Source organism: Rhyacophila brunnea, unplaced genomic scaffold (genome assembly GCF_057557595.1).
Source record: "Rhyacophila brunnea isolate RB1 unplaced genomic scaffold, BYU_Rbru_1.0 scaffold_15, whole genome shotgun sequence".
NCBI lineage: Eukaryota > Metazoa > Arthropoda > Insecta > Trichoptera > Rhyacophilidae > Rhyacophila > Rhyacophila brunnea.
Window position 1 is genome coordinate 11631013 of NW_028232806.1, and position 25694 is coordinate 11656706.

General features: G+C 33.4%; 1 protein-coding gene across 1 annotated transcript; it reads right to left on the minus strand.

Moving 5' to 3' along the window:
* Positions 1-12400: 12400 nt before the first annotated feature.
* Positions 12401-25629, minus strand: LOC147074916 (uncharacterized). The gene is made up of 6 exons (XM_085942943.1): positions 25242-25629; positions 21668-21794; positions 20831-21053; positions 17892-18074; positions 13881-14123; positions 12401-13298 (listed from the first exon to the last, which is right to left on the minus strand). The coding sequence occupies exons 1-6, from the start codon at positions 25473-25475 to the stop codon at positions 12860-12862; spliced, it is 1449 nt and encodes a 482-aa protein (XP_085799069.1). The 5' UTR covers positions 25476-25629; the 3' UTR covers positions 12401-12859.
* Positions 25630-25694: the final 65 nt, after the last annotated feature.

Below are 25694 nucleotides of genomic sequence, written 5' to 3' on the forward strand. Positions count from 1 at the left end.
GTTCTGATTGAATATATTTTGCTATATTACATTCACGAACTTTTATATGATAATACGAATTAATAACTTGTGGGTAAATTAAATTATTATTGACGATGGTTCCACTTGACAACTATATTGATATAATTTTATTGCGGGACAGTATTAATTCAGAAAATGTCAATTATTAAAATGGTGAATGAAACTACCAAAACTAATACAACATTATTAATTATTAATGAAGTATCTATTAATTTGATATAATATTATTTATATTTATTAGTCAAAAAGTTTTACTGTGTAAGCCTGTAACAAATATATTATTGTGTATCTTTCTAGATGTCATTACATGTATATCTTTAGAGATGAATACCTATTACTGGCATCCTTAAAAAATCAGTATAATTTGTGTATTGTTAGTAATTTTATCATTTCATACAATAAATGTTAACAGATCCAGAAAAACAACACGCATCGTATTAAAAGTGTATTTTTTTAAAATTAAAAGTAAACTTTGAAAGGATGGGTAACATACATGTTTTATTACGATATTATATAATGTTTTTATGACTTTTATAAGGTATTAGTCAATACTCACTACTCGAAAAAATAATGTTTTCAATTAAGTACAATAATATTTGAATGTCAATGTTATCTTTGTTTAAAATTGTTTAAAATCAGGTTTTAAGCATACTTCATTGTTATTATAACATTTTTATCAGTTTTAATTGTTTTGTTTTGTATTTACCTTTAATTATATATATATCGTTTTATCAAACAAGCCCTGTGTTTTAATTATAATTAAGTATAATATTATATTATTTAAGTAATCATCATCGTCATTGCCCTGAATCTATATCCACGGCTGATTGAAGGCCTCTCCAAGCTGGGTCCTGTACGTTGCGTTGCCACATACTTAACCGTGTCATCGATCCAGCGGCCTCTAAGTCTATCTTGCGGACCTTTTGTACGCTATCGATTTTATACTTTTGTGAATTTAAAAATATAAGTATATTTTTTTATTGGAAGAAATACCATGCTAGCTTTTGTAATTATTGTATTAAATATTCCTGCAGAGGAATGCAGAATTTACTGAAAATTTTAAAAAAATAGCTAATATTATTACGAGATCCAGAAACTTTGAGTAGCACAGCGTGGTATGGAGATGGTGCATGCTGGGCATAACGCGAAAGGACAAAAAGTGGAATGATTGGATAAGGAATCAGACAAGGGTTTACGCTGTAATAGAGTTCACTAAAAACCTAGAATGGAAATGGGCTGAACACAAAAAAACAGCTCAAAGAAGGGAGAAAGAGAGAGATGATGATGATGATATATATGTATATATGAGTTGTCTAGAGTCATAACTCATTCTTGCAATTTTTGAGTTAAATATACCAAGTGATTCTAAAGGCACTAATCTATATAAATAAATATAGTTGGCTATCAAAAGTCAAGTTTAAACCATATGAAAATCGTTGACAAAGTTGACTGTTGGTGTCATAACTCACATTTTTCAATGAATAATTGAGTTATGTCATCAAGGCCTTTTTAACCAATCAGCGAGCTCTATTTCTCATAGTGTGCTGTGTGTCTGCAGCGCCTTAGGAGTATTATATATTTAAAAAATAATATAAATCGACTCAATCACTCATTAATATTCAAGGGTGATCAATATTTTTCTTCTAATTACAAAAAACAGTGCTCTGGTGGTTTTTTGCGATTATCTCAAAACTCGATTTTTGGAATATATGAGTTATGAATCTAGGCAACTCATATATGTAAGTACAAACATATATAATATAATATACTGCATTATACTGGAAGCAAGATTTATTTTATTGTTATCAATAAACGCTAATCCTCAAGTAGCAACGGAATCATTTTTAGTGATATTGTTATTTTGGCAACCCTGTCAAGATAAAGCTTAGTAATAAATATACGATTAATATTTTTCTGTCATATTTGTACTGTTTATCAATCGTGAGCAAGTGGCTTTAATTAAACTGATGTTTTGCTTTCGGCGATGCATAGCTTCTCAAACTAAACAAATGATTTGTTTAATATATGGAATTTCATTATTTTTTTTATTCATGACCTTTACCCGAGTTGTCTCAAAATGCTACAATTTATTAACGGTAAAACCTCTTTACGACAATTTTTTTTTTTGGTCGTTTACTACTATGTTTTTTTTAACATTAAATTGGCTCTTTCCAGTAAATAGGAGTGTGATCGGCTGACAAAATAAAAGTGATTGAAACTACTGACGCATTGAGTCTACTTCGGAAACACTATTATTATTTTTCGCCAGCTGAGTGGAATTAAGTTCACGCCGAGCGGCTTAAGCATCGGCCTATAATGTCGTGAGTCCCAGGTTCGAATCCTGGGTCTGGCAAATACACATATTGGTAGGAATAAGGAGTGGAGAGGTAGGTTTGGTTGACTCCAAGAATGAGAAGGTTTGGTTCCGCGATTACAAATTATACCCCCATTTATTAATCCCCAACAACAAATAATATTTACAGACAGTGTTGCAAGTACAATTCAATGATGTTATTTCTAGGAAGTTACTAGACCGATCGGATAGGGTAGAGCGGTTACCCGATGGTCGTGGTTACGTTGATTGACTGTGAGTGCTGAGTGATGAAATAAGTAGAAATACCTCCTTTATATTATATTGATCGAATGCAATGACGTCATGTATCGAGGCGACACTGTTGTCAGCAAGTTCTTTTTGTCGCCCGGAACCAACTAGAGAGCCTCTTCATATTGCTTCCGAAAGAATTTGTTTACGAGGTGACATTTGATTTGTTCAATTGTTTCAAATTCAGATTTGTTTCAAAAATACATTGTAATAGGAAGTCTTACGAATACTTGTTCCGTAGTAGACATTGTAAATATGATAAAAATGGGCAAGCGTGCGTCTAGTAGCAAAGGTCACTTTGTCTAGATGACGACAAAGGTGACTTCTGGCGTACGTGTTAAAATATGATTTGATGAAGGTTACATAAATGCTATAGTTTACATTGTAAGTTCAACTTAATGCTATGTAGGTATTACTTAAATAAATTAGGCATGTTTGAGATTCACGATGGGCAGCCACACACATATTGTTTTTAAATTTGTGTTTGGATTCAGAGTATGGACGTAATAGGTTGAGCAAGTGGCTAACATAAATTTCTCGTAAAAACAAAATCTGTTAATACAACCTCCGCTCCATAGACTAATATCTCCACTCTGTAAAGGCCCATACGATCCTCGAAGGCAGTCTAAGGATCGAACATGGTGAAGTAGTAGTAGTAGTATGGTCAATGTACTACTAGATACTGGTATCTTAATACTCCGTCACATATTGTAGAACCTCAATTTTATCAGAATATCTCAAAGACACGAACGCAGATTTAAATTCTTCACGCTTATTTCAATTGTTTACCATAATACCATAGACAATAGTGTATACATCACAATATAGTATGCGGATAATGTAACACTGCTGTAAATAATATATGAACGCTGATGTGCAAAAATTAATACTACTTCAATCTAGAGGCGGCAGGTTATATGAAAGTATGGTGAAGCAGGCATGTATGGTGAGGCAGGCTGGTAATTCTAATAATGGTTGCAGCAAAATTTCCACGTTAACATTGTATTATATGGGTAGGTTATAATGACCAAAGTAAATCCTCCGTGATGCCCAGCATTTTTTTTATCGCGTCGCTATTTTCTCGTAAGTTGTCGGCTATATTGTTGGTTTGCTTAATTCAGTTGTATGAGAAAGCCGATTTATTGTCCCTCTCTTTATTTAATACCTCTATGACTTCAATGTATGTAGAGTCCATTTGTTAACCATATTCATTTGACTATACATATTATATCATAAAATATGATTTTTTAAGACCAGTCTCAGATGTCTATGGGGTGTGTTATCTTATTTTTCACATACTGCGTCCATTAGCGAGTCAATTGCACGGAAGCCTCATATTTTCATATTATTTTAACATTTCCGGTAATAAATTCGTCACAATGATGTCCCGAACCAAACAAAACGATTTAAAGTTAACATACGCGTTCGCAGGATGGGTCAATAACGCTGTAAAGATACGTCAATGGATTTGCAATAATTCCATTTATTGCAATGCATTTATCTGTTTTTGAAAGAATGATTTTTATTCTAAGAGTAGTCTTATATAGTCTATAATATAACAGAGTTGTTTACGAAGGCTCTTTTATTTTTCACATGCGTGACTATTATCAAGTAAATGCATACTCAAAACTCACAGTTTCAATATCCCAATCATTTCACAATAAAGATATAATTGCGTTGGATATATTCATTGTTTCGCATTCGTGAGCACGTAGCTGATAATTTATTTATTATTTGTAGCTCCTAAAAGTTAAAACTATTTCGGTTGTATAATCGGAGATTATAATACATAGAAAATGTATTTCAAAGAAAAGGGAATCGCCACTGATAATCAATTTCAAATAAGCGAGTTTGTAGCTTTCGTAAGTAAACACATGCATATTTAAATTAAATTCTATGAACTAACTATGTGCACTAAAATCAGTTAATCTTATTATAATGGTGACAGTTAAAAGCATTAATGTAATTGTTTATGGAACTTTTTATACACATTAAATTAATAATAAAAATATGTATGCTGCTAATTATTTTTGATGAAAACCTGAAAAAATAGTAGGTAAGTCTGTATTAAACTTTTAATAAATTAAACCGCGAAATAAAAACTACTTACCAACAAAAGTGAAAATGAGATAATAGAGTTCTAAATGAATAAGTGTTTTAATTTATTTAAAAAAGAAAGATTAATTCATTTTGTTTTTATTCGTTGTTTGAAATCGATTTGCTTGTATCTCCATCAAACATTTTCATAATATTAATGTTTTGTTTTATTGGATGTCACATAATGTCTTTAATAATATAATAAACCACGTATTGAACTTATAACTCATCCGTTTTTATTATTTTTTTCTTAGCCCTCACGCATCTCTTGTGGAACGTTATACCATTTCGAAGTTTTATTTATTTTTTGCAAATTGATTTTTAGGACCAATTATTACTTTATTTATTTCAGGTAGGCATTAAAATAATGCATACCGGTATTTTCACACAATGCGTATCATTGATCGTGCTTGAAAAAATGTATGAATAAATGCCAGTGATATTATTTATTTAAGTTTATACGATGTGATGTATTAAAACACAATAAAGACATAACCATTTTACTTATTTTCTTACATACTTAACGGCCCACGTGCTCGTCGTAGGTCAAAATTGAGTTTTTATCGTATTTTCAAACCATGATCCTGGACACTCCTTAAACGTTGTAGATAATCTATTTATATAATTTTGAAGCCTTATTATCCTTTATAGTTATTTTAAACATTTGATGACTGCATAAAGTATTTTTGTTACATAAAATAGTATTCTTTTAAACCTCTCGCTCTGAAGTTTTAGAATATAGTCATATTTCGGTACATAACTGTGCAGTGGTGTTAAGATTTTTTACATTTATTAATTTTTAAACGCATTTATAAAACTATTAGTATAATTTATTACGAGATAATTTTTGTAAAATATTCACGATAAAAAATTATATTGATAATCTCTGTGATCCCAAATTTGACAAGAATTACGCATTTTATTATTCAAAAAATCGGCAAGATTAACACATTTGAAGATGATTCTAAAGATACTTATTATAAGCTATGTCTTTGACCATTCAAGTGTGATAAACATTTTATGAATAATGATTGCTTTATAATAATTATTGACCTAAGAATAAGGTAGTGTTTTTTTGAAATACGCCATTTTATTTGTCATTCCCCAGTGGTTAAGCTACAACATACGGCCGTAGCCATAAATTGAAAAACTATAATTGAAGTAGGGAGTAAAATGATATTAACGTGCGTGTTTGAACATGTACCGTTTAAAAAAAAATTAAAAAAAAATCGGTTAGCTACATGTTCAAACACGCGCGTTAACATAATTTTACTCCCTACTTTAATTATAGTTTTTCAATTTATGGCTACGGCCGTATGTTGTAGCTTAACCACTGGGGAATGCCAAAATAAATGGCGTATTTAAAAAAAAAACACTACCTTATTCTTAGGTCAATAATTATTATAAAGCAATCATTATTCATAAGATGTTTATCACACTTGAATGGTCAAAGACATAGCTTATAATAAGTATCTTTGGAATCATCTTCAAATGTGTAAATCTTGCCGATTTTTTGAATAATAAAATGCCTAATTCTTGCAAAATTTGGGATCACAGAGATTATCAATATAATTTTTTATCGTGAATATTTTACAAAAATTATCTCATAATAAATTATACTAATGGTTTTATAAATGCGTTTAAAAATTAATAAATGTAAAAAATTTTAACACCACTGCACAGTTATGTACCGAAATATGACTATATTCTAAAACATTAGAGCGAGAGGTTTAAAAGAATACTATTTTATGTAACAAAAATACTTTATGCAGTCTTCAAATGTTTAAAATAACTATAAAGGATAATAAGGCTTCAAAATTATATAAATAGATTATCTACAACGTTTAAGGAGTGTCCAGGATCATGATTTGAAAATACAATAAAAACTCAATTTTGACCTTCGACGAGCATGTCCCCCCTTAAGTTTTATCCAGACGGGAATTTGTATAAAAAAGACGGTTGGAAATTCTGTTAGCGGAAGTAAACTGACCTACACACAAAGCAGTATCTACTCAAATGTTTTAGCTATTTATTTAACCAATCGTGAAGATATTATTCTAGGATATAAGTTAAGTGGTGTAATATAAGCGTACGTAAAGAAAAGAAATGATTCCAAGCAATATTCATCGAAGTGAAATATAATATAGCTACTAATTTAAAAAGGCAAAGCAGTGAGTCTAAGCCGTAGTAGATCGTAGCCTCTACGTTTTGCGTCTACGCGTACCGTAGAGCTACATCTCGTGTAGGCAAGACAAGAAATAATGTGCGTAGAAAATAAAAGTGAAGTAATTTAAAATTTATTGCATTCGGCTATTCATAGATGTCCAATGTTAAAATTCAGTAGGTTATAGGTATGACATAATATGTATTATAACAGTATTATATTGATTGACTTTGATGTAATTCTGTATATACATTTTTATAAACACGTGCAGTGCTAGCTTTTATTACAAATCTGAAGCCAGTCACGCCCCTTGACAAAATGCCGTACCATTTTTTATCATCCTTTCATGACTAAAATATCTAAGAAATGTGTTGTATAGTTGCATTACTAACAAAATATAGAAATCACTAAATCTAATTTAAATGCCATGTCTGCTTCAATAGAGAATATTGCGAGTCCACGGTTTCAGATACATTTAAAAATACATCTGACAGCTTCCAAAACTCGCGAGTGACTGGCAAAAATATTTGGATGAATTCCAGTATGTACCTTCCTATATTTCGAAAATCTGCACGTGTCATTGCTGGTCATCAATGACGTAACCTCAAAGGACAACGGAAGTAAACTAGACATCGTGAACCCAACAAAAAATACAGTCCTGTTAAACCTTGTACGTTAATTAATACCTACATTGTTTCCAAGCAGTGAGTTATTTTTTTTAATGGAAAGATATTTCCGTTATTACTAAGTTTAAGTAGCTATTTCTAGATATACCTAATGATTTCGCCCTTCGAGTAACTGCCGCCCCCAAGCGATGCTCAATCTGCCTACCCCCACAGAGTAGTTACCTCTACAGGGACCACTTTTAAACACCAAAAGTAAACGATAATTCATACATAAAAGGAGTATTGTATTTATGCGGTCTACACAGGGAACACAAAATTAATGGAAACTGACTTGCCCTACTGAGTGTGATATAACAGGCTATAGATCTCGAGTGTGGAAACATATGGGATAAACTTAAACACGTGTTTAAGAATATGTTATTTGCAATAGTGACGTCTGTATCATAATAATATGTATTTTAGTTTGTCACGTTAATGTAACGCGCTTTCAATCTTTGGAAACTGTCGACGTGGTTTTTTTACTCGGAACAACATACCAAACCGGCCGGGACCAATGTGTGAAACCGGGACAATCCCGGTCAAACCGGGACGTATGGTAAGCCTACCTATACCTATCTAAAACAATCTCATTTCCATGAACCCTGCTATCAAGTTATTAAGTAGGAGCTTACCAAGGCCTGAACAAAAACGAACCATCAGTGCGAGTGAGAAAGCATTCAGCACGCTTATATCTCCACAATATGTGTTAGAGTAAGATATAATTTCTACGGCTGAATTAAATATTTTTTGTAAACGTCACCGGAAAATATTGATTTGAATAACATTCATTTAAAAACTGTGAGCATGTGTTGCTGAAAATTATTGTTTTTGTGTTAAATATAAAGTTAATGGTAATTATTTTTGTTAATTCCGTAAAAAATATGGTTTACTATGTTGTGTTTAAATTTGGTAGCCGTACTGAGAAGCAACATGATGGTATAACGTTTCATAGTTAAGTTAATAATAATAAGATTGAGGTTCTACTGTGCGTTATATGCAAGAAACACAGTTTCATTTTGCCGAACAATAGCCACTTTCTTTAAATTATTACTTAGAGGAACCTACTTAACTATTTATATTATTTCATTTATTTACCATCCCTAAGCAACTATCGTCTTTCTACTTTTCGTTTGGAGCGAAAAGAAGATTGATCCTTTGAAATTTGTATTATTAATATGGTTTTTTTTATAGATATTTATTATTATGTTGCAGGTAGAAGATTTAGTTCAAATGAGAGAATTTGAGCAAAAACAACAAGTTTTGAATAGCCCTGTTGATGGCAAACCTGATTATAGATGGTTGAGTACCAAAAAAGAAGATCCTGTGAAATTGGACTTGAAACAGATCCAGACACTTAAACAACTTGCTTCTAAGGTAAATTAACAATTTGCTGTTCACAGATATTTAGTTTTAATTATTTTTTTTTATCTGAGACTTACGAATGACCTATCTTTCGCTTGCAGGGTAAACACCCTAGCCACTGAGCTGTAGAAATTTGAAACACCTTTGAGCCCAACAAGCAAAAAATGTGTTTGAATCGCATTCAGTCCAAGATTTTTTCTAGTATATTCTAGGTTTACCTCTCGCGTTCAGGCATATAATTTATTTGTATGTCTATCTATAGCTATACATACCATGAGTTGAAGATAAAGATACTACCATAGATTTAATATTCTTACAAATATCATTGTGATCATAGCTATCCTCAGATGAGTGCTCCAATATTGCGATGCAAGCCGCCAACATTCTGCTGACGACTGAAAAAGACATGGACTTCCAGGAGATCCCAACATTTGTCTGCGACCTTCTCACCAAGAAGCAGACCAATTTGCTCTTGGAGCAGGCTGCACCGAGACGGGCACCTATCTTGAGGACTGGATCGAAAAGAATAGTCACCGAGAGGCAACATCCGCCAACTGTCTCATTTGTTTCTGAACCAGTCTATATCATATATAATACCTAATTAAAATTGTAGCATCGTATAATACTGTAATTATTGAATCTTAACCCCTTCTTAATGTAATACAGATGTTTCTCAAAATATAACCATGTTACGTTCCTACACTTAAGTTGTGTTGTTTGTAAATCAATTTTCATACAAAATATTAAAATTTTATCATGAAATTGTGTATGTGAATTTTTGTCAGAAAAAAAGTAATTGTAGAACACGTGACAAAACTGAAACTTCTTGTTAAGCTCTCCATTCTCGGATACGTAGATTATTAGAACTAGACCAGCCATATTAAATTTTATTTATATTGAAAATCCTCACCAATTTAATTTTTAAACATAGGTATATGATAACTGACATCTATTAATACTAATACAAACTAATTCTTTTATAAATAGATAAAAATATATTGGTTTGTGCCTACAATAACAGTTTACTTCAATATCGATGAAATTAAATTATATTGATAAAAATTGTCAATTGTTGTTTGCAAATTGCAAATTGTCATCTGATGGCCGGAATAACACAATCGGCAGCGTCTGTTTGCTAAATGAATGATCTACGGTTCAATCTTGTCTGTTGCCATAGCTTTTTAAATTACTCCGATCACAGACTAGCAGATTTCACTCGCCAAAGAATTTTCGTGTACCACGCATAAAAATGTATTGACTTAAAAAAAACATTTTATTTAAGTTGCAAGCGTGAAATGTCATAACTCGACAGGTTTTCAGTTGAGGAATACCAGTATTAATTAAATTATAGAGGAATAAGTGGGAGCGGACAATTATTAGAAAAATAAAATATAGATTAAGTTGTTGTTCACATGGTAGAATATTATATCTTGCAATTGAGCCCATATACGGCAAACAAGCGATATCCTGAAAACAGCGTTCAGAGATATTGGCAGTTAAACATTTCAGTTGGTTGTTGTGGAGATACCCGTTATCGAAAATATTTAATTCTGATGAATAAAAGTAGTTTGACTAATTGAGAACACGGCTTATTAAACAAAAAAACTATATTGGATAAAACACCATGTTTATAATAAAATATACAGTAACAAATTTACCGCTGTTTGTCCGTATAACATAAAATAATTGTACAACTCTCATTTTGATGGTACCCTAAGTTTTTAAGTAAGTCACTTGAAGTGATGTCTTCATTAGGAGGTCCATTTCCAACATTTATTGGGATAAATTCCAATATATTTTTTAACCAATTGGCACTTTGTTGGCTTCACAAAAGGCAAACCAGACAAAATGTCTTCCATTTACTTTGCATCCCGTTGGATTTTATTTCCCATTTCCCAAAACTTGGAAAATAAATTATTTTGTTCAACGGGCTGAAAAAATGTATTGCACAACTTATGACAGCACTTACCCACATACATCAAAGTATATTTTCTTGATAATCTTTCCTTTAAAAGTTTTATAATTTTGACCACTATTCGTTTTTGACGTAATAAATAGTTTCATCAATGACACGCCTTTTTTAGAACAAATAGATTCAGATTTTATAGTTTGAAGTGTAAAAAAATATGTATCGCAATAACAAATGGTAATGCAGCGACCGTCCGTAAGTATGAATTGTGAGTACAGTGTTGCAAACTTATCTAAAGAATTGATGGGGAACCACAGTCGAAAACTACCCAATCAAGACTCGCAACTGGACAGAATCTGATATTGGAATGGCGTATTCCATATGGGTTCTAGTCAATGACATTATTAATGGACGACGCACTCAATACAGTAGCTAGCAAGTAAATTCGCATGTATAGGTAGACGTCACGCAATTTCCATTATGCGATATCACGCATCGGGAATTTATAGCAATATGACCTTTATTGTAATGGCGTTAGAGGAGTGTTTCTAATGTCAATGTTCCTTTTTAGCGAACCCGTTCGAACCGAACCATTCGGCAGACCCAACAAAAAGCATCAGGAATTTATAGCAATATCACCTTTATTGTAATGGCGTTAGAACAGATTATGCCATTCGGCAGACCCAGCAATAAAGTGAGTGTCATTTTCTTTTCCAGATGATTCGTCCATATTAATGTCATTGGTTCTAGTAGTTCCATTTTGATTATTATTCAGATAAGTTAGTTGGACTGTATGTCGTGTACGGCATAGATATTATGGTATACGGAAAAACAGCATGCAACGCGTGGTCAGTTTGGACTGCCTACTGCCACCTATTGTTAGAATATCAAAGTAATATTTGGTGAGTGCATGCATAGGTGTATGCCGCGTAATTTAAATCGATTTACGAAAAAACAGCATTATCACGATAACGCTCGTTTTCCGGATATAGGCTCAATTAAAAAAAATATGTACATCACAGGTTAGCACCCCTTTAGTCGTTCAGGGGCCATTTGAAAGTTGGATGAAAGCCAGAACCATATCATGGGTATGTAGAATGAAATAGTTTTGGTAAGTGGCCGGTGGTTTCTACAAATGCTTTCATTGGGGGTGCACTGCTTTCTTAGTTCATTTAGAAAAAATAAAATGCATATTTTAAGTTGTTTCACCTCTATAACTCAAAGGTGATGTCTTTACTCAGCCTTTCTACCAGAGGCACCTAGCGGAGAAATATGAAGCTTGCAATTTGAGACATTTTTTTGATAATTTACAATTTCAACTGTATTAATTAATAAATATGTATCTGAAAACATTAAAAAGATTTTTTTTTATTTTAAGTCAAAGATAAACCTACAATTTAAGAAAAATGTTATAAAATGTGAATTTTGTTTACGTCCCCATCTTATTATAACATATATTTTTATGGTCATATTTATTATTAAAATTGAGTTTATTTTTGTTAGCATTGACTAATTTATAGTTTTTAATATCTTTTATAATTTTAAAAAACATCGATTTTTATTAAAATATAAATGTGTATAACTTGAAATTCTTTTTATTTATATCAAATCGAACTTCAATATTGTGACCATACCTAAATAAGTGTAAAACATAGGTGTCACCGTGAAATAGGGCACAATTAATTAAATTAATTATTATAATACCGCGTAATAATGATGTTATTACATAATTTACGATCATTGCTTTATTTATTTGTATAATAATAATATCCCTATAAAATTGCGACTGGTATAGACGGGTAAAATATATTAAAAAGTTCATTTAATCATGTAATTATGTATGTATATTATGACAATGATAAAAATATCGGACATGTATTTTTGACATGATGTGGGGATGATCCCCTGGATACATATATCACTATTATGCTTCAAAGACAAAAAAATCATATTTTGTTTTTTTGGAATGGTTCCGTTCGGCAAGTCATCACTCATTTTATTGACAGCATCTGGGTTGATTCACCATGGATGGCATGTGGTTAGGAGTCGCTTTTGAGAGTTTCTTTTTCATGAAGGGCCATGTGACCCTTCAGAGAACACTTCTGTGTAAAGGCCTTGTCGCAAATATGACAGACGTGATTCTTTTCCCCGGTGTGTATTTTCATGTGCTCCTTGAGAGTAGACTTTCTCTGAAACCTCTTCTTGCACACGGAGCACGGGAAATTTCTCTCACCTGTATGTATGACCATGTGCTTATTCAGATTACCCCTGCCATAGAAGGAGAAATTGCAGATATGGCAGGTGTGACTGCGTTCATTGAGGTGCACCTTTCGGAAGTGAACCGAGCGAGAGGAAGACCACTGAAAGGTGACATCACACAATTTACATTTGTAGCGTTTCGGCTTCATGCCGTGAACGTTCACCAGATGCCTCTGTCTCGCTCGGAAATTGTTGAAGCGATCATCGCAATGAGGACATCTAAAAATAACCACAAAAAAATCCATTCATCATTTGATTTACACGATTACCTGTTATACAAGGATTCTTAACAGATTTTTATGAGAAATACAACTAATAATATAAAATCTTTTATTGTGTTAACTGTTAATTTATGGTGGAAATGCATTGTATTAAATAATCGCTCAACATGATAAGTCCATGCTCTGCCATTGAAAAAAACAACAAGAGTGTTAGCCAACCACGGGATTCGAACCCTGGAACCTCACACGAGAAACAATATAAAAGAACTGCAAAGATGCCGGCAGGAAATTTTCATTGACCAATACAGTTGAAGTATAAACACAAAGTATACGAGTAATTATAGATTTTTTAGTGAGGAATGCCTGTTAGTCATTAATTTTGTATCAATACATCAAATGTAGGATTTGAATCTTTGACAGACGGCTATACACTCTGCAACTACTGCACCACAGATGCACATAAGAATGTTATTTTGGTCATTGTATCAGTATCCAACCTATCGGATAAGGTTCTGCTCACAAATACGATGTATAATCATCAAATTAGTACCTGTGAAACAAACCACAAATCTGCACTCACTTGTTGATTCTGAAATTCTGATGGCAACATTTTTTGTGGACAGCTAGATATTCCCTAGTCTTGAATCGCTTTCCTGGACAAAGTGAGCACTCGATTATTTCGGGCACATGCGACTTCTTGTGACGGCTGATCTGGAGGCTGCTGGCAAACACCCGTCCGCACACATCGCACGTGAAGTTGGGGAAATGGGTCGGCATGTGCTGCTGGATGCCGATGCGGCTCTCGAATACCTCATTGCATATGCTGTAAACATCATTATTATTTGAGTCATGTGTTTCCAAATACTGATATGTCGACAATTCAATATTTTAGGGAAACAACGCTTTTATGTTTCGGGCTTAAATGATTGGTTTTAACTAGAGCTTGTGATTTCTAGAATTCTTTCTATTTTCTAGATTCAAGAATATTTGATGTTTGAGAATTCGAGATTGGTTTATTAATTTCACGAGATGTTGAAAATTTTGAATAAAATGTAAGTATTATACAAGCAAATCGCTGTGGATTTTCCTCGAAATACAGGGAGTGTAATGCACTTGAATGATGATAAGTGGTAATTTTACTTAATAATCGTATGCGATGCGCAGAATATAAATTTAAACAAATAAAAGATAATGAACCTTACTAACAAAAGGGAAATTTTGTTTATATTTTTAAGAATATTTTTGTGATACTAATCACATTACAAACCTCTACTCTGTGGAGGCCCATATGATCCTATTAAGATCGGACATGGTCGAAAGAAAAAAAAACATTACATTACATACAGGGATTAATGGGTGCAGTGATGGCTCTACCCTGGGGGGTCAAGGGGTTGATAACCGGTAGCATTAAATGAAAATGATGAAAGAAAACAAACATTTGTTTCATTCTTCTAACTATACAACATATTTATTGTATTATAAACAAATAAATATACCAACCGTAGAAATTAATTAAATATGTAAGTATGTATCTACCTAAATTGATTTTATATAATTTTTGTCAATGTATAAATAGTAAATCAAATCAAATTGAATAATACGTTTTAATTTTTCGTTTTCGTTTTCCCATCCCTATTATTTTTTTGTCAATCCTATATTTTAGTGACAACAATAGAACATGACTTGCGCCCTAATACATTCAACGGCCAGCACTGGTGATTTTGCCGGCCATCCCTTTCTAATACGAATCTGCAGCATTAATGTGTACGGTAAAGCTTCAATTACATTGAGTTTCTTTACGAGCTGTTTGTTGTGCGAATTTATGCGAATTTTTCGATGATTACACTAGGCGACTTTACAGGCAGATTATAAATTCGCCAACAAACAGCTCGTAAAGAAGCTCAATGTAATTGACGCTTAATACACGTATATTCAGCTTGTAAGCTTCTTGTGCGTTTAGTTGATACCGTGTTGGGTATTTTTGAAAAAATCACTGTTAGAGCCATTATGTGAATATTAATAATGCGTAAACATACTGTCATCCTTTTTATATATCGATGTCAATTTACCATGTCCTATATGATTGGGTTTCTAACAATAATAATTACATATATATGTGTGTATATACCTGCCTATTATTTTATCTTATCAATGATAATGTTATAATAATTACAAATATTCTGAAGAAGAAGAAAACAAATATTAGGTACTCAGTCAGTTTGTTTTAAAGCATTGTTATAAAGAGGAAATGTATTTCTTTATAATAATTTTATAAGTGATTTATTGATGGTATGAAATACGACACCACAAACTGAAAATGTTAGAGCCATCAATGAATTCCGGATCTGTAAGGCATAAAGCTCACCAAAAAAGCGTTCGGTGCGCTCACTACTGAGTAGGCCCCCTCCCACCCGCGCATTACCCTTCACATATGTAATAAGGGGCTCAAAAAGCACAAAATAATTATTATTATCAGCGTCTCTCATAACGAAGCAATAAAAATATTATTAAATTTCTCGGGGCTTGTAATTAATATCGGACACGCAATAACTAAACAAAGAGTTCGCTGTTCTTAAATAATGGCTTCCTGCCCGTCTATCAACGACGCTTCGAGGAGCGTGATTTTGCTTTCCGTGTTCAATGAATGGACTACGTTGTATTTTCGTTAATTCGTATCGTTGAGAAGCCACAAACGGTGACTCATGGGGCAGGCGGACACAAGGCGTCGTCAAATCCAGTGTGCGCTGGCGTATTTGATTACGTTGTATTTTCGATGATTCACATAGAAAATGCGCGAGCCTGCTTTAGTGGACTATATGCCTTAGGTTTTTAAATTCAGCTCTCAATGAAATGCAGCCTTGTGCAAACAATGTTTGAATTAATTTTCCCACCAAATTACATACATTAGACAATTATTTTATTTCACTATATTTGTAGAAATTGTAGAGGTTTCGTATATAACCCTACAACTGGCATATTGTTGTCTATGGTCATTTATATACCATACGACCATTTATAGACCAGAAATGATACAGTTGTATTTTGGCCTTCCTATAATGTAGTTGACATGCCCCACTGTTCCGTGTCTCGCACCATATCTAAATTCCAAATTAATGTAAACCTTTAAACTCAAACTAAAATCAATGTGATAGTAATTTTTTAGTGCTGTGTTTATCCGAAATTTATTACCATAAAATAAAACCAAGAAAATACCAACTCCGTGTATTATTCATCACTGCCCGAACATACCATGTCATACACACCTCAAGCAACCTTCAGAAAATAAACATAACATCGGGGGTAAGAATAGCACGACGTTCATCCACTGATAAAATTCAACCCACAAAAATTATCATTTAAGGGGGGACGTACGCCGCGTAGGTCAAAATGGAGATTTTATGCTATTTTCAAAGACGATCCTGAACATTCCTTAAACGTTGTAGATAATCTATTTTTTATATAATTTTGAAGCCTTATTATCCTTTATATTTATTTTAAACATTTAATGACTGCATAAAGTATTTTTATTACTTAAATAGTATTCTTTTAAACCTCTCGCTATAATGTTTTAGAATATAGTCATATCTCAGTACATCCATCTGCAGTGGTGTTAATATTTTTTGGATTTATTAATTTTTAAACGCATTTATAAAACCATTAAGTAGTAAAATTAATGTTAACATTATAATATTATAGTGACATGTTTACTATAAAAAATTATATTTAATAATCTTTGTGATCCCAAATTTGACAAAAATTAGGCATTTTATTATTAAAAAATGGGCAACCTAACCGATTTTTTTAAAAACGGTATATGTTCAAACACGCGCGTTACCATGATCTTACTCCCTACTTCATTTATCGTTTGTAAATTTATGGCTACGGTTGTATGTTGTAGCTTAGCCACTGGGAAATGCCAATAGAAATGGCGTATTTCAAAAAAATACTACCTTATTGTTAGGTCAATAATTATTATAAAGCAATCATTTGTAGGATGTTTATCATATTTGAATGGTCAAAGACATAGCTTATAATCAGTATCTTTAGAATTATCTTCAAATGTGTTAATCGTGCCCATTTTTTAATAATAAAATGCCTAATTTTTGTCAAATTTGGGATCAGAAAGATTATTAAATATAATTTTTTATTGTAAATATGTCACTATAATAATTATTATAATGTTAACATTACTTTTACTAATGGTTTTGTAAATGCGTTTAAAAATTAATAAATCTAAAAAATCTTAACACCACTGCACATGGATGTATTGAAATATGACTATATTCTAAAACATTAGAGCGAGAGGTTTAAAAGAATACTATTTTATGTAATAAAGATACTTTATGCAGTCAACAAATGTTTAAAATAAATATAAAGGATAATAAGGCTTCAAAATTATATAAATAGATTATCTAAAACGTTTAAGGAATGTCCAGGGTTATGCTCTGAATATAGCATAAAAGCTCCATTTTGACCTACGCTGAGCATGTGGGCCGTTAAGTAAGTATCAGGAGTCAGTACATTATAAATACATAATATGTATAATGACAAGGTAAATGAACATTATTATGACATTTAAAATAAAACTTACTGGCATTTCCTTTGCTCGGGAGTCAGTTTGTACGGCAGGTGGTTGTATCTGACACGTCTACCGTACGGAACATGGGGTCGGACCACAATGGAGGAACCTGTGGTAACCTTCTGCTTCGGAGTCAGTTGGGGCTTTCTGGGTGAAAGGACACGCCTTCCATTTGTAACCGGTGCATTATCATATCTGAAAGTTGTAAATTTTACATTCGCTATGGTAAATGTTTTTGTTTTTCAAGCGTATGTGGTTGGTTTTATTTATTTTATTAGTTTCTTTTTTTAATTGCACTGTATATTCACATTAAAACAATGTGCCCATGTGTCTTCTTCTTTTGCCATATCCGCCCCTTAGCTGGAGCATATGGACACCACGCGGCGCCTCCAAGAATCCCTGTCGCTCGCCAGTCTTCTTGCTTCGTTCCAGGTCAAACCAACATCCCGTAGCTCCGCCGTATACACTCTGTACATTGTATTTAGCTGCCTTCCAGGACGCCGGAATCCGGTCGGCTTGAAGAACAGGCAAGCCAGGTTGAAGTTCTCTTCTGGCATCCGCAGCATGTGGCCGAGCCAGGTCCAACGTCGCCTCTTCACTTTCAGCATGATGAGAGGCTGCTTGGTGCGTTCTCTTATCTCCTCGTTGCTCCTAAAGTCATACCACCCGCACACCCAGTATTCGTCACAAACATCTGTTTTCGAAGCTCAGTATACGGTTGCACTGAGCCTTCGGAAGAATCATTTCTGTGGAGTGCTGAACCGCCCACTCCCTTTGGATCCCCTTGACATATCTGCGGAAGCTTTACTTTTGGGCATTCCCCGAGCGACCGACATTTCCGATTGCCCGCCCACGCACACCGAAATAAAATCGGCTGTCCTGAATTCCGCAAGTACAGCCTGAGCACAATCCTGCACCCTATGTTTCATTCATCTGATGACAAAGGTGTGGGAAGAAGAGCGCTGTCCAAGGGACTGGGTGAACGGTGAAATCATCACACTTCACAAAAAAGGTGACCCTCTAAGCTGCGACAATTACCGAGGCATTACACTACTCAGTGTTCCGGGAAAGATTTTGGCAAATATCCTCTTAGAGAGAATAAGGGACCCAATAATGCACGTCCTCAGGAAAAACCAAGCCGGGTTTCTGCCTGGTCGAGCGTTTTCGGACCAAATCCACAACCTTCGATGTCTTCTCCAGCAGAGCCATGAGCTGAACAGTCCGATGGCTTGCTGCTTTGTGGATTATGAGAAGGCATTTCGACAGTCCGCACCGCTCCTCCCTCTGGATGATACTGGGAGCATACAGGATCCCTCCCAAGATCATTGCCATAATCAAAAGACTACACGAGAATAGCGAATGCTGTGTCAGAATTGGAGACACTGTCACGGAATGGTTCGGGGTCACGACCGGAGTCAGACAGGGTTGTGTCCTTGCACCATTTCTCTTCATCATTCTCTTTGACTTCATACTACGGAAGTCAATACCACCCGACCGAGACATACCTGTTACCCTCACGGTGAAGCTATGCGACCTGGAATACGCCGATGACGCTGTCCTATTCGACAACTCAATCGAGGGCATTCAAGAGACAATCGACAGGTTGCATAACAACTCCTCTCGCGTTGGTTTGAAAATCAACGCGAAGAAAACCAATATCTTGTGTAATAGCACCTGTCCTGATCCAGATTTCCTGATCCTGTGGTGTCCATATGCTCCAGTTAAGGGGCGGATATGGACAAAGAAGAAGAAGAAAACCATTTTGTGATATTTTATTAAGTAGAAAATTTTTCACTTGTCCTTTTCTTTTATATGGTTATCTTGAAAAAATCAGTTTTATACTTTTAGGCCGAGATGCATGGACTGTCACGAATCATTATACGCTATTTCGCTGTCAATCGGCTGTTGGCGGATAGCAAAAAAATGTAAACAAGCATGGTGCATGTTAGGTTAGAACCTGTGTCTGAGACTAGTGACTGCTGACATTTCTCAGTGTCAAATAAGTCATTACTCATGAGTACCTACACAAACAACAACTGAGAAGCGATGGATACTTTACGAGCAACTGCTTGAATTTAAATATTTTGAGTACCGATTAAATACACAAATACAAAAGACTAACAGTATTAAATATGTCTTATTATATAATTAACAATGTTGACATTTCCTATTGTAACCAGAGGCCATATTAGTAAATAAATATGAACTTCTTACCACATCAGTAAAAAAAATATTCAAATCCAGAATACCTATTGTCTTACTAAGTATACTGTATCCGCAATGCGTCAATTGATTCAGTTAACTACTTACAAACAATGACATTATTAATGGACGACGCACTCAATACAGTAGCTAGCAAGTAAATTCGCGCATTCGCATGTATAGGTAGACGTTTCGCAATTTCCATTATGCGATATCACGCATCGGGAATTTATAGCAATATGACCTTTATTGTAATGGCGTTAGAGCAGTGTTTCTAATGTCAATGTTCATTTGAGCGAACTCGTTCGAACTGAACCATTCGGCAGACCCAACAAAAACCATCAGGAATTTATAGCAATATCACCTTTATTGTAATGGCGTTAGAACAGATTATGCCATTCGGCAGACCCGACAATAAAGTGAGTGTCATTTTCTTTTCCAGATGATTCGTCCATATTAATGTCATTGCTTACAAAACAATCATTAAATTGAATTATTCAAAGTTTATATTAACTAGTAATTTATAATTATTCAATTTAAATTGTGCAGCTTACATATTTTTACCATTTTGCAATAATTTGATTGTGGAATGAGATATTATGTTAACCAATTAGAGTTTCATAGTAATCATTCTATTTTGGACAATGTATGTCAATTTGACTATACATATTTCGATTTATAATTTAACCTTTTAGGTGTCTCGGGTTTAAATACATTACATAATAAGTAAACAATAAAAAATAAATAACCTTTTAAGCTTGTTTTGTTTCTTGTTTTTCTGCGTAATATTTCGTACAGGGGGTGGTTTTTTAATAATATCATCATCAAACAAAGACTCGTTATCGTATAAAGAATCATCGCTGTCAACATCCTCAACGTAAAGAGTTAAAACTCCTCCATTTGAATTTTCAAATTCATCATCAACAGCCTTTTTTGAACTCAAATATGAAGGAGGTTGGAACGTCGATATTCCTGGATTCAAAAGAAAAATATAATAAATTTCATGTTCACAAAACAGAAGCTAATGTCTTTATCGTTAACTTGGAAATAATTAATTAATCAATACAATGAGACATAATGTTAATATTGAAATTTAGAGACAAACCAAAGTTGTCAAATCGTCTTTTAAATGGAACCTTCTGTGGTTACCCTAGAAAATTAACTAAAGCAAGTATGACGTAGGTGGTAATTTTATATACAAAAGAACATAAGAGTACCTACTTCACTATAATAATATGAGTTTGTATGGAAATTAGTACAGTACAGTATTTCAGAGGTCCTTTTATACTTTATTGCAATAATATGTTTAAGCTTCATCTTTTACAGGATTTCTTCGATGCATTTGTTTTTTAATTAGGTGAGTTCATTATTTCTGCAGAGATCACAAGCTCTTTTTTATTATTCTCTTCAAGTTTTTATTAAACCTACAACAAATTAAGGTCGTTGGGGAAAATTTTCGAAATTCTTGGATTTCGCATGATTGTGGTTGTGCTCCTCGGGACGGGTCGGGATGGGAGTACAGCTTTTGAATCTTTATTATAATGATATGAACGGTGACTCGTTGTATATAGTTTTTGATATCTCACCGAGGTTTTGTTTGATGTTTTGTTGGGCATTTTCCATTTGAATTTTGAAATCGACCACATTTCTAAGTTTCAAAATGCAAGACTCGCATATCAAGCGGACAATTTGGTCCTTGAACTTTTTTTCCAACTGTAAAGAGAAAAGTATGTAAACATTAGAAATGTGATTTAACAATGTTATTATGAATACAAATAAGTATCAACAAAATAAAAAACTTAAAGAAAAACATTCTTCTATGCAAGTTGAGGTTCTCCAATAATGCAAAAGTGAAGCTTGAAAGGGGTTACCAAAACTGATAATTAAATTTTACACTTTCCTGCATTGGGATGTATTTACCAGGGCGATACACATAAAAATGCTTCACAATAGTGTTTCAAACCCAAAATAGAAAACCAAGATATTCACAAATTAAAAAATCATTATTCAGTTTCAATCAGCGATTCGTAAGATTGTCGAGTAACCTTTCTTTTAACCGGATAACTGCCGCCAGCGTCCTAACACGCTTTTCTATTCCGAGAAGAGAGGGCCAGCCAGGCAAAATGCACGTGCAAAGACGCTCCACTTGAAACGCAATATATCGGCCGAGGTCAATGTTTTGAATAATTCAATCACTTTGCCCACACAGCGACATCTCTTAGGATCATGGTGTAATACTTACATTTGACATTTTCTATATTATCATCAACGAAACGTCAATTTTAAACAAAGCTTTCTTGGGTGACCGAAACGCGTCGCTAGTAGGGTTGTGCCACGGATCCGATATTTATCAAATCACACGCCGGGATTCCCGTTTACTTATAGTAGATGCAATCGAAATTATGGTTCACTTATGCATACGAGAAACGGGGAATACTGTGATTCCTGAATATACACTACTACTCAATAGGAGTGACACATCTTGGAATACATACCACTTGAATATTCATAGTCGTATTTGACGTATCTAATTCGGTTTCGCGGCTGAAATATTTTCACTTTATAATTTATTTCTTTTTTTTATAATAATTACTGTTAGACTTTTGGCATTTTTATTCGTAATTTACGGGTACGATTTCGTAATTTTTAAACCTTCGTAATCCGTGTTGTGTGTCGGTAATTGTTTATTTTATAAGATATTAGTGTCGGGACTTATTTTATTCGCATAGTGTTTAACTTATTTGACTTTTTTGTGTTATATCTTTTTATAATAAGTCAAGTTTCTGGGATATTTGAACTTTTTTACATATAGGTAAACCTTTTGATCATCTTCCTAATCAAAATGGAAGGAACAGAAAGTATGAGTGCAAACAGTGCAAAGTTTGTTTGTTGTGAACCTTGTTTTGAGACATACCACACTGTAGAAGACAATTAATTTTTTTTTAATTCGTTATATTTTTATATGGTTTTAAGATTAAAGTAGCATATTGTAGAATTACTTCTCATACATAATCACGTTCTCATCTTTACTGTGTAAGTGTTGTGACAACCCTGACGTTTTGTGAAACATTAAGTTTGATTTATTTGGATAAATGGCGGCGTAAATGGACACATTGTGTATTAATTTGGTAAGTCTATATGATATAGTATTAATATAATGCCAAAAAAAGGATGTTTACTAAGGTTTATTTTTTCAAAGAAAATCGCGGCCCTCCGTATATGGCCATACTAATACCTCTTGGCATAGAACAGGTTATTAACCTGTACCAAATTAAATTTCATAACTTTTTGTGGGTTGCATTGATATACATACATAATTATTATTCAAACCGATTACTTACGTATTCTACAAAACATTTATTCATTGACATATTATTAAATAGAAATCCTTGTTAGGCCGCAGAAAATCACCCTGTGCCTATTACTGGTTTATATAAACAATCATGTAAAATCGCAAATAACAGTACACAAATAAATAACCAAAGCAACAAGCTGTCATTTACTTTTCTATTTAAGTACAAAGAACGCATCCAATGTTGCAGTTTGTAAGTTTTTCTATATATACCAGTGTTGGCGAACCTTTTTACGTACGCGTGCCAAAATTTTCCAAATATTATTTGTTGACTGTCTGACGTGCCAAGCAGATTTTCGTAGGGTGAAAAAATAGTTATAAGAATTCTATTAAAAAGGTTCAGAAATTATAATTGAGTTCACGAGTATTATTGTATTACTTAGTATGACTCTTTACGAACAAATTAACGAGGTTAATTAACGTTGAGGTCAGTGCGAAAATATTATGTGTGACGCATTTAATCTAAGGATCGACCTATGCGATTTAAATTAATCACAATGCTTATTCATGAAGAGTATCTGCCTGCCATTTTTTGTACAATGCGATCTATCATTAATGCAAGTATATCGTCATTTCACGAATAAAGTACTATATACTTAATATATTATATTTGTTTGTAAAACTTTGTGGTAAAAAAATATTTTTTAATTTGTTACATCTATTTTTTTTCTTCAACATAAAACATTCGCGTGCCATAGGTTCACCATCACTGATATATACCAATTCATCCAACTAAAATCACAAACCAATCCCAGGAGATCAGGAAACTTCCTGTATTATTTATTGTAATTTAGTTGTATTGGATGTACTCAGAAATTTCAATTTGAATTGAATATGTAGAATAAATTGACATTCTTCTTATTTTGTTAATGAAATTAAAAGCGCCCCTGTACAACAATTTTTGGTGCTTTTTACTGGTTCTCCGTCATCGTAATCTGTCAGTCGCCATTTTGAATTTTAGCTATCTTTTTGTCATCGAATTATAGTACGCGGTCCAAGCCATTATAGTATTTCGGCAAAAATTATAGTACGTGTAGAGAAAATGAAAGTTTTTTGTTTGTCACAAACATAACGGAGAATTCGAGAAATTACGATGTCTTACTTAATTATAACACCTCTGACGACCGAAAAATGCTAACACCGGCCGCCGTCATTAACTGTCACGTTAGTTTTTTAGAGTAGGTATACAACGCAAAACCATGTCCATTGACTAAAATCGCACACTGAGATCTTATTTATGCTATTTTTTTATAGTACTTATTCCACTTTAATTAATATATTAGGACCGGTTTCGTCCGCCTCAGTGGGACATTTTCAACGTTGAAAATGTCCCACTGAGGCGGATGAAACCGGTCCTAATATATTAATTAAAGTGGAATAAGTACTATAAAAAAATAGCATTTTTTTAATTGTGGTATTTTTGACGTACTATACTTTTTTAATAGTACGCGGACGAAAATGTAACTTTTCGAATAGTACGCGAATCAAAATGTACTATAATTATAGTTCGGTTGGCAACACTGCGCTCACTGACAGATGACAGCGGCCGGTGGCGGAGAACCAGTAAAAAGACCCCAATTTTTCTAGTCATCTGCATGGCTGATGGTTTCGAAATTCCTATAGTGTCCTCGACGTGATCAGACCATCGATTAGGAAACATCCCTCTTTGGCAACGATCCTTGATGATTCTGCCGACAATAAAGCCCTGAGAAACACATTTTGGAAAGCGAACTGTCACCGTTATTTCCTCTAGTACCTATGTACTTAATCATCAAATTGTATTGCCATTATAATTCATTCAAAATTACCTTCATAGAAAAGCAATAGTCCAGCATTTCCGAATACATTTCGTATCTGCCATTATACAAATGTCTGTGAGCCATATCTTTTAAATCATTATTTTCGTTAGCTGTTAAGCAGGCCTGGCAGAATTCTGGCAAAATATTTGAGTTGTCGGCATTAACTTCTTCCGCATCATCATCATTCTTCCTCATCGTGGAAACTGATTCTACTTTCACTTCAAACATTTCGTCCATTTCCATTGTAGCTATAATTATGATTGTATATTATAGTGTGTGTAAAAACCAAACACAGACCAATAGCAAAATTGTAATGTTGTTACAGGATTGTAAAATTGAAAAATAACGTCTTAAATTTAACTTTGGTTATATTTTCAATTTTGACATTTGGTTTCACAGATGTTGCCAATATAAATATTGAAATTGAGTTTGCCGCGATTTTTTTTGGTAAGTATAGCCACA